At 36.1% G+C, this 9,441-nt stretch overlaps 1 protein-coding gene across 2 annotated transcripts; it reads right to left on the reverse strand.

Annotated features, from left to right (window-relative positions):
* Positions 1-2,667: 2,667 nt before the first annotated feature.
* LOC132635961 (nuclear transcription factor Y subunit A-3-like) lies at positions 2,668-8,831 on the reverse strand. Of its 2 annotated transcripts, none has more exons than XM_060352580.1 (6): positions 8,467-8,831; positions 6,181-6,579; positions 5,828-5,940; positions 5,098-5,169; positions 3,560-3,727; positions 2,668-3,481 (listed from the first exon to the last, which is right to left on the reverse strand). In XM_060352580.1, exons 2-6 carry the CDS (start codon positions 6,482-6,484, stop codon positions 3,140-3,142), a joined length of 999 nt encoding a protein of 332 aa, XP_060208563.1. In that variant the 5' UTR covers positions 6,485-6,579; positions 8,467-8,831; the 3' UTR covers positions 2,668-3,139. The 2 variants fall into 2 exon arrangements, with proteins under 2 accessions (XP_060208563.1, XP_060208564.1); XM_060352581.1 differs by having other exon boundaries at positions 6,190-6,579; positions 8,467-8,826.
* Positions 8,832-9,441: the final 610 nt, after the last annotated feature.

Genomic DNA, 9,441 nt, shown 5'->3' on the forward strand with positions numbered 1-9,441 from the left:
ACAAGGTGAAATGTTTTTATTTTAAAGCACTGATCAAAAACACTTTCTCAGATCTTTCCTTTGTAAACTCAAACCCAATATCTAACAAAAGAGACTGAAAATATTCTATCTTTACCAAAAAAAATTGACTTTCTACAACTTTTTTTTCCGGATCTTTTTCCGTCAGCGACGAAGAACAGCAGAGAGAAGGGCAGAAAAAAATTTCGGCCAAAACGTCATATTCTTGGTAAAATTATAGATAAGAGAAGGACAAAATATAATATGTAAAAAATAAAAAGTAAAACCTCCAAATCTCTAGCTTAAAAACTTCCCGTCTGCAATAGAGATTGAGGTTCAATGAAGAAGAAGGGAAAAACACAAGAAAAGAACGAAATAAGAAGAGAAAACAGGAAAATGAAAAGAAAAAATAAGAAAGTACATTTAATAAAAGAAAATGCTATAAAAAACATTATATTTTAACAAGTTTTTTGTTGCTCACTCTCTTAAAGAGAGTGAATCACACGCCCCATGCCCATAGGTGTAAAAGGGGTTGTTAATTCCACTTTGAATTGGTTAAGGGGGTAATAGGACTTCTAAAAAGTTAATGTGTCTTTTGAAAACGATAAAGGGTCATATTTACCCTTGTACTCTTCAAAAATGGTTGGTTATATTTGCCTTCCGTTATACTTTTTAAATATATTTGCCCTTACCATCCTACTTTGGATACCCCTGAACCATTAATTGCCCTTGTCCCCACCTTATTATCCTATGTGGATTTTCTTTACAAAAAAACTGTAAAAACAATTCAAACGATAATTCATCGGATCAAGTTCAGGGTTCATCAGGTAATGACGCGACGAATTCACGTAAGGGGTTAAAACCTGGATTTATTATATTGATCTGTTTAGCTAATGCATTTGGAGTGGCATTCATTGGACTAGTGATTATTTACTTGTATTGGAAAAAGAAAGACACTAGTGGTTACAACTGTACCGGAACAGGGAAATCTGGTGGGAATGAGGAGAGAATGTTTTGTGATTTCCCATGTACTAATGGGTTTCCGAATAATGATTCGAGAGTTGAGACTGAGATGGGAGGGGGTGGAGGAGCTAGTGGTGGGGAAGGCCATGTTGTGGCTATTACTTTAGGGCGCAAGTGGGTCGGTTTATTTGGGTTGGTCGGGTTTAATTTAATATGTTTAAATTGAAAGAAAATAATATCCACATAGGCGACATGTAGGATATAAGGTGGGAACATGGGGAGTTAACGGTTCAGGGTAAATATGACTCTAAAGTGAGATGGCAAAGGGCAAATATATCAAAAAAAATATAACGGAAGGCAAACATAACTATTTTTGAAGAAGAATACAAGGGCAAATATGACCCTTTTTCCGGTTTGAAAATAAGGTCCAAGTTTGGGGGGTAAAGATGTATTTATGTACATACATACACCGATCATCATTCATTCATACATACATACATACATGCATGCATATATACATGCAGTAAAAATCTGTGATAAAATAAAAATCTAATTATTTTTTTTGCAATAATTTAAAAGTATTGCTAAAACGGATAATTAGTAGGCTTAAGTCGTATCCCGTAAGTTTTTTCTTTAATTTATGTAGATGTCCATACATTCTATTTAGTGTGCTACTTGAATACATATATCAATTCAAGTTGTCACTTAATTCTTGTGACTTTCGGGATGTATTTTGTGACATTGGAGATGTACTTTGCATCCTATATTGCTCTTACTTTACAATATCAGTTAATTTCTTCTTTTTGTTCGTCTAGACAAGAATTTTGCGCATTCAGAACTCCAGTAATGAACTTGTACTCCTTTAAAGTTCTACAATGCAAATTGCATATATTTTCTTAAAATTAGTCTAAAAGTTTACTCTTATGATGCATGAGTTCATTTGGATTTTACGCTGGTGCTGCAAACAAAAAATCAAACTATCATGCAGCATTCGTTATCGTGTTGTGATATGTTGTAGACTGTATTAGATTTAGACATCTTACTTGCTCCTTCAGTCGCAGCTAAACATATCTTGTGCTAATAGTCTTCTTCTTTTATATCCATCCGGTATCCGATACCCATATTGTGACCGAACTAATTCAGATTCCCATCACATAAAACCCATTTGAGGGAGAAGCGCTACAAGATTTATTCTATAGTCCGGACTCAAACACGAGACCTCTAACTAAGGATAGAGGACTCTTATCCATTCCATCACAACCCCTGTTAATGCTGCTAATATTGTCTAATACCGCTTAGAATACAATCTAATCTGTTGATTAATTACACGACTAAAATTCTATTCATCACCTTGTGTTTCAAATATACCTTTAAAAAGAGTGTACACTCAACCAGGAGTTCGCTTTATGTTCAAGAATCCCAACTGAAAAAAGCAAAAGTCAGAAGACGCTTGAGAAACTTCTAGTAAATATGACATGACCTTATATTATTGCATGCAGGTACATAAATTTTCCCAGCCATTTCAGGAAGAAAAAAAACTTTGTGCATAATTGCATTATACTCTATTCCATAGAACATTCTTAGTAAACATTAACAATCGTCATCGATTGATCCAATAGAATCCGCAACACAAATTGCACACAAGAATTGAACTGTAATTAATTAAGTCATCCAGGTTTAAACTAAAGCCCTCATCAAGATAAAGCATGTTGCACAACCACAGAAGATATATTAAGCATGAAAATGGTTCAATAAGTTCACCTTGTTGCACAAAGCCCAAGTATTAACAATGAGAACAATACAAAGCACAGTAAAGTGAAATCCACAAATGCAAATAACAGTAACAAATACAAACTTAAAAGTGCAGGATGATCAACACATGGCTCGACCAAGAAAAGGAGAAAACAGCCTTATTCTCCGCTATTTCTGATTAAGAACAATATAATTTTCTTGCCCTTCTTGATGACAGGCAGGACCAACTTACGCTCTATTTATCATTAACCACAAACCATATACCGCACCACAACCAAAGCTTAGGAAAAAGTGCTGTTGATGATTTCAATTCTGGAAAAGGAAAGAGTAACATAGCCAAGGATGAACTGCCGATTATCCATTTGTGTGCACCAATAAGAATGCATTCTGTGTTGGCACCGCCACCATGGATAACACAAGCCTGCTGTCAGGTTCCAACATGCATGAAATCTTCAGCTTCCTGCACGGTAGGACCCATGTGAAAAGAGAAGCCAGAGACTCGGAACTCTGGCTGCTGGAACATGTCATCGCCACTGAAGATGCTTGTCACATCAGAACCAGATTGGGTGGGAGTCCCCCAACTACCACTCTCTGAGTGCTGAACCATCGAACTACATAAGTTGCCACCTCCCTGTCGTTTAAAGATATTTCTATCGTACTTTGGAGATGAAGGCTTGGATTGCTGCATATTCTTTGTGTTCAAAAAGCGCCCTCCAGAACCCCTAGCTCTCTTCATTGCGTGGCGATGTCGAGACTCGTGAAGATAGGGCTGAGTCATACAAGACATGGCGTAAGACCACAATTTCATTGTTAGCAAGTGCAAGAGTTATGTATTGGACGGACGTACCTTTCTGTCTTTGACAAGCTTATTCTGAGCCTCTAGCTTGGCACGGACCAGTCGCCTTTTGAGGATAGCACTGTATTGTTTCGCATTCACGTAAATGGGCAAACTCTCTGTGCATTCAAGAGGAAGTGCAACTCTTGTAGAGGTGATACCCACCATTTGAGGATAAATCTAGATAAAGCCAAGATCGAAAAGAGTTCCATATTAACAGCAAAACATTCAGTACCAAGTGAATAATATTCTAGGTTTTCATTTAAGTTGAAGATCGAGAAGCTCAGCAGAGCATTATATGAGACGAAGAGCTCTTCATTTGCAATAAAGACGCTAGATGAATTGCTAATCTCTGCTATTTAATAACTCGAACAAACAACTGCTAGTTGCTAGGAAGAGAGGGCATAAGTTAGTCGCGTGTTGCATTCCATAGGTCTTGCAAATCACAAAGTTCACATGGTAAAAGAAAGAGAGCTGTTTTGGTGCATCATTTGTTTCTCCACAGATCAGATTTGTTTTGGTTTCTTGTGTTTAATAAAAGAAACTCTATCTGTTTTGGTGCATCATTTGTTTCAATTTATGTGTTTACTTTTCCTTTTTAGCCAGTTTAAAAAAAAGAATGCCCTCTTTCTACGTTTAGTAAGTTTTTATTCCAAATTTTCGCTCTACCCTTGATGACACTCCTTTATGGGAATATGTCGTACACACCTTTAGTTTAAAACCACAAGATTCAAAAGTCTTCTTTACATTCTTAAACTTCCTGCCAATCAAACTAAGACCCATAAAATGAAATGGAAGGAGTATGATAGTAGAGAAAATATCACTTTACCAGCTTACCAAGTAAAGCAACCCAATTAGGATTTTGAGAGGTCAAGCCTATATGGAGATTGTCCAGTAAGGCAGTATTGTAAATTCAATAATTCCATGCAGTATAATTTACTTTTAGTTTGTTAGTGCTGACAAATCTCATAGTATCAGGGACTCTAGGTTTAGTGAGAAAACAGAGACAAAATTGGTAAACGATAAGTGTCCAAAGATACTTGATAAGTTAATAAACTTCAAAAACTGGAACTCAATCACCAAATGGCTCTCACCTCTAGCTCTACCTCGATTCATTTCAAGTTATTTTAAAAGCAAGAGCAGTGCATCAAAGATGACCAGCTTTAGCTTCACTATTCCTCTTAAGAACATATACCATATACAAAATCAATAGCATTAAGTTTAATAGTTACTCGTTGACAAACAACAGAATTTATGAGAAGCACCAAATGCCACTCAGATCCAAGAAAAAAAGATGAATGCATAAAATGAGACATTTTGACATGGAAAATAAAACAATTATACCAACATGAAAAGGTGAGAATACGAGCCACTTGGGTCGCAGTGACATTTAGCAACATCAGGCAGAAATAAACTAGTCCAAATTTGACTCTTCCATTCCAGTAACCTTATATTTTGGATTTTGAGTCATAAAAGAAATACTATAAAAGATACAGACAGCATTCTAACAAATATTTGTAGGTAAAAAGCATGTAGTCAAGGTTACTTACGATGGCATTTGATCCATAAGTAGTAACGAGCCTTCCAAAGTAAGTGTCAGCCCAAGGGTAGGATAGGCAAGCCTAGAAGAAAAAGTGACTGATTAATTTTACAAGTTATTTTGCTTTCATAAATCTTTTCGTCTGAATTGCTGAATGCAGATTTAAAGTGCACTCCACAAAATGCATCTCTGTTTTTCCCTCTTTTTCTTTCAGGAACAAAAATAGTTCCAATGTTGTGCCACCTATATTCACCAATAACTCATGCTAAACATTACGATATGTTCAAGAAAGGCAGAGCCAGATAGTAATTTACTGAGTTGTAGTGAGTTGGAACAGTGAAAAATGCTAAACTTAGAAAATGGAGCAATTTCATCAAAACCAGGTTTTTTTTTTTTTTATCAATGACTTTCCTCTGGTAACCAGAAGCAAGAACAGGAAACAGAAACAAAGGAAAGAAATTAGAGGGAGAGAAATGTTTTAGACTTAAGAGTTTAAGAGTATCTTAACTCCCCAGCCACACACACCCCACCCCCCACCCCCCCACCCAAAAAAAAAAAAAACCAAAGTCACGACAGAGGTAGTGGAAGATAAATTGTGAAAAGGAAAAAAAGAAGGATAAATATCGGTGGATGACACCAACTATTTGCACCAGTAAGTCTGTGGCAGTAGTAGCAAGCAAACAATGAAAATGCAGGTAATAAGTAGAAGATTATGATGAAAATAGGTAAAAATTACAGACCGTTGGATGATTATGATGCACTTGCGGCTGAGGAAGAGTGTTGGTTTCCCTTTCGCCTGATAAGGATGCTTTTTTTCTACTCTCTGCTTGCACCTCATATATTCCACCCCAACCTATGTGGAGACATATCATGTAATTGATGTCAGCGTACATATAAAATATATGTGTCAACGATATAAAAAGCTAAATTTCCTGCTACAGCCTATTTGCGGTCATATTGACAAGAACATCATTCAGGTTACTAATATTCTGATATTTCCACCACAAGGAGATGAGGTCTCAATGTGTTACCCTTTTGAGCACCCTGTCCGAGAGAATTGAAGTTTAACAAAAGATTACATTCCAGTTCATACATTTTGTACCTGGATGAGCTGCAACATTTTGCAGAACAGTATTGCTTTTTGCCATTGCGGTCTCTGCATGATTAGATTGACCAGTTGACAGAGTAGAAGTTGAATCCTGATCTTGGAACTGGGATTCTGATTTCTTGATATCGGAGTGATGTTCCAATGCAGAATCCACTCCAGTCAGCACACTCTTAGAGGGAGCATGTTCTGGTTGGTCACTGGAGTTCCACATAGATGAGCAACTCATGAACAGAGGAGCAAAAGATTGACCATCTTTTCCAGGGCAACCTTTCTTCGAGAAACTTAGCATCTTCTTTGAAACTGGTGCTCTAGAAGCTTTGCACCAAATATACGGAATACCTCTATGCTACTGTAATACACTTTAGCTCTCTAGACTGGAGTTACCTGATTAAATGGGAGCAAAACACACATATTAACAAGGAAGAAGAAGGCTGACTGACATAAATTTCGGGTAATAGACATCACAAATTACACAAGGACAGCCTACCAATAGGAAACTGAATATGATGACTCATAGACTACTTATTAATGATTAGTGCTCCTGCCAAAATTGAAGAACAGCAACAGATAATAATGTCCAGATATCAACAAAATGAGCACCAGAGTCAGCCAAGGAGAAATAATTGTTCCCCTCAACCAACAGCTTCACCACAAGCCAATAAGAAGTAACAAGCAAATTAGTGGTCTGGTCACCCAGTAATCAGTATGTTAACTCTGCTCTTCATTTACTAAGGGCACATGTTTATTATCACCTCAAATAAAAGGAGAAGTTGGTCCAAGAGGAGTAGTGAAGACTGACGAGCAGATAGAACTCTGACACATAATGTCAGAATATCAATCTTTTTTTTTATGACAAGGGAACCCGCAGCCGCTACCCTTCGGGTGCGCGCAGCGTAAACCCCGCTCCTACACAATAGCTCGCAAACCACATAGGAGAGATAACCCGCACTAGGCAAGCCCAGTGCGACGAGCTCAACCCAGAAGGCAAATCCCCTGCTGTTGTAGGTAGGGGGTTTCGAACCTGAGACCTCCATTATGGAAGCCCCATTTTCAACCAACTGAGCCACCCTTGCGGGTTCTTTTCAGTTGTTTATAAAAAAGAGATAACACAGAATCTCTCCAAACAGAAGCAACAGAGAACAAAAAGTATTAGACCATATAGAAGTGAATATCTTGTTTTTCCTTCATTAACCAGACTTGTTCAATAGTTAAAACAATGTTACCATGTTCCAAGAATTTACGCTTAAACCTCAGATTCAGATAACTAGAAGAGGTGAGAATGAAAAGAAGCTTCTTTAAACTGTCTTCCAGACTACTTTCTTTAGGCTTCATCGGAAAATTGCTTCAGTTAATCAAATGACCAGACTTTTATTCCCTGGATTTTTCATATTCCATTAAACCCAATATACATGAGAAATAACTGAATATGCTCAACCACTCAAATTTTTTTATTTTTGCATTTGAAATTTATATAAGCAAAGTTTTACACAAGATTCAGGGAAAAACTACCAAAATCGCAACTTCCTAAAGTTAAATGCAGCAGCAAGTAAATAACATTTTAACTTATCATCATAGTAAGTATGAGAAAAAGCAGAGGCGTCGTGTGCACAAAACAGTAGCTTTTTTATAAGGTACATAATTTGTTGATGTAGCAGATTTAAGTTCTGGTATACAAGTGGTATAAAGAAAGTTGAGAGCCTACACCATGATACAAATACCAATCACTCATCTATGCTAATAGGAACCTAATGGTTGCAACAAAAATTGACTTTGACTAGAAACAAAAGATTGCCTTTATCTGCATAAAATTGAATTTTACCCCATCAAAGACTCTCCCATTTCTTTCCCTACAAAGTACCTACCCAAGAGCAAAGGAGATAGATCCCATACCCTATATATTCTTTCCCTCACTAGATATCAAACCCTTTTGCACAAACAGTACATGTTTCGAGCAGCCAACTTTATCAGGAAATTTGGAAAAATTACAAGATCCAACCAAGCTATCATCATTTTTCTTCCCCCTTTTATCTTATTTTGGTTAAGCCAAGCAATCTTTGAACTGCTTTTTGGCCTCAAAGCTAATAACATCCTAACAATACCAACCAAGAATCTGACGTTTGAAACAGAAAGTTCCATGAAAACATCAAAGAAATATGCTTTACTCCTGTTTTACAAACCCCATATTTGCAAACTCCTAAATTCATTCAAGAAAGTTGTAACAAAAAAGGAAAGAAAAGAAAAAATGAGATAAGCTAGTGAAAGGGATGAGACCTTTTACTTGAGAAAGATGGATCCATTTGCAGGCATACTGATACAAACATCTGCTTAGCTTTTTGGCTCTTGGTTTGATGCTATCTTGTGCTGTTTTTTTTTTTTCCCCCACCTGAAGACTACTTCTGTACTTCTAATATACTAGTACTATTGCCTTTGCTTTTCCCAATTCTCATATAAAAAAGACTTAAAAAGAAAAAATGAAAAAACAAAACTATCTCTTCAGTCATCACATGTACAATACAAACAGTGAAGACAACACCACCACCAAGTCCTACTTCACTCTCTCTTCCCTCACCCCATCCACCATCTTTTGTTTTCTTCTGAGCATGTTCTTGATTTTTGATAATGACTAGATCACCCACCTAACCTAATTATTAGTATTTATGACTTTGGAGTTAATGATGGAACTAACTTTGGTCGACGAGCTTTTACTTGTTCATTTAACAGTTACACATAGACAAATTAGAAATACTATTTTTGATTTTAAATTTACCTCTTGGACACCTCAAGGGGATAATTGAATGAAAGCACTTTGAGTATTTATCAAAAGCATAAATAAGTCAAAATATACTTATAAGCGAATTTAATTTGCTTATTTATAAATTTAGTCAAACAGCCTCTTTGTTTTAATTACAATAGTTGGTTATGTTCTATATTTGAAATAAAATTATCTTGTAGACTAATAAATTGTCAAAGGATTATAAGTTTAGCCAAACAACCTCTTTGTTTTAATTACAATAGTTGGTTATGTTCTATATTTAAAATAAAATTATCTTGTAGACTAATAAATTGTCAAAAGTGTTGATTGAGGTGTGTTACACCAACAGTAACAACAACAACGTATCCAGTGTAATTCACACGTTAAATCTAAAAAGAATAAGATATACGTGGATCTTATCCTTACAATTAAGGTGTGGTGCAAACTAGTAATCAACACACCATGTCATAATGAAGTTTACCTCTTCAATTTTA

This window comes from Lycium barbarum, chromosome 4 (assembly GCF_019175385.1).
Source record: "Lycium barbarum isolate Lr01 chromosome 4, ASM1917538v2, whole genome shotgun sequence".
NCBI lineage: Eukaryota > Viridiplantae > Streptophyta > Magnoliopsida > Solanales > Solanaceae > Lycium > Lycium barbarum.

Coding starts and splice junctions, on each gene's coding strand:
- LOC132635961 (XM_060352580.1), bottom strand. CDS start 6,484: ATGCTAAGTTTCTCGAAGAAAGGTTGCCCTGGAAAAGATGGTCAATCT. Junction 5,170..5,827: donor TGCATCATAATCATCCAACG/GTCTGTAATTTT, acceptor TTTTTCTTCTAG/GCTTGCCTATCCTACCCTTG. Junction 3,482..3,559: donor AGCTTGTCAAAGACAGAAAG/GTACGTCCGTCC, acceptor TGTATGACTCAG/CCCTATCTTCACGAGTCTCG.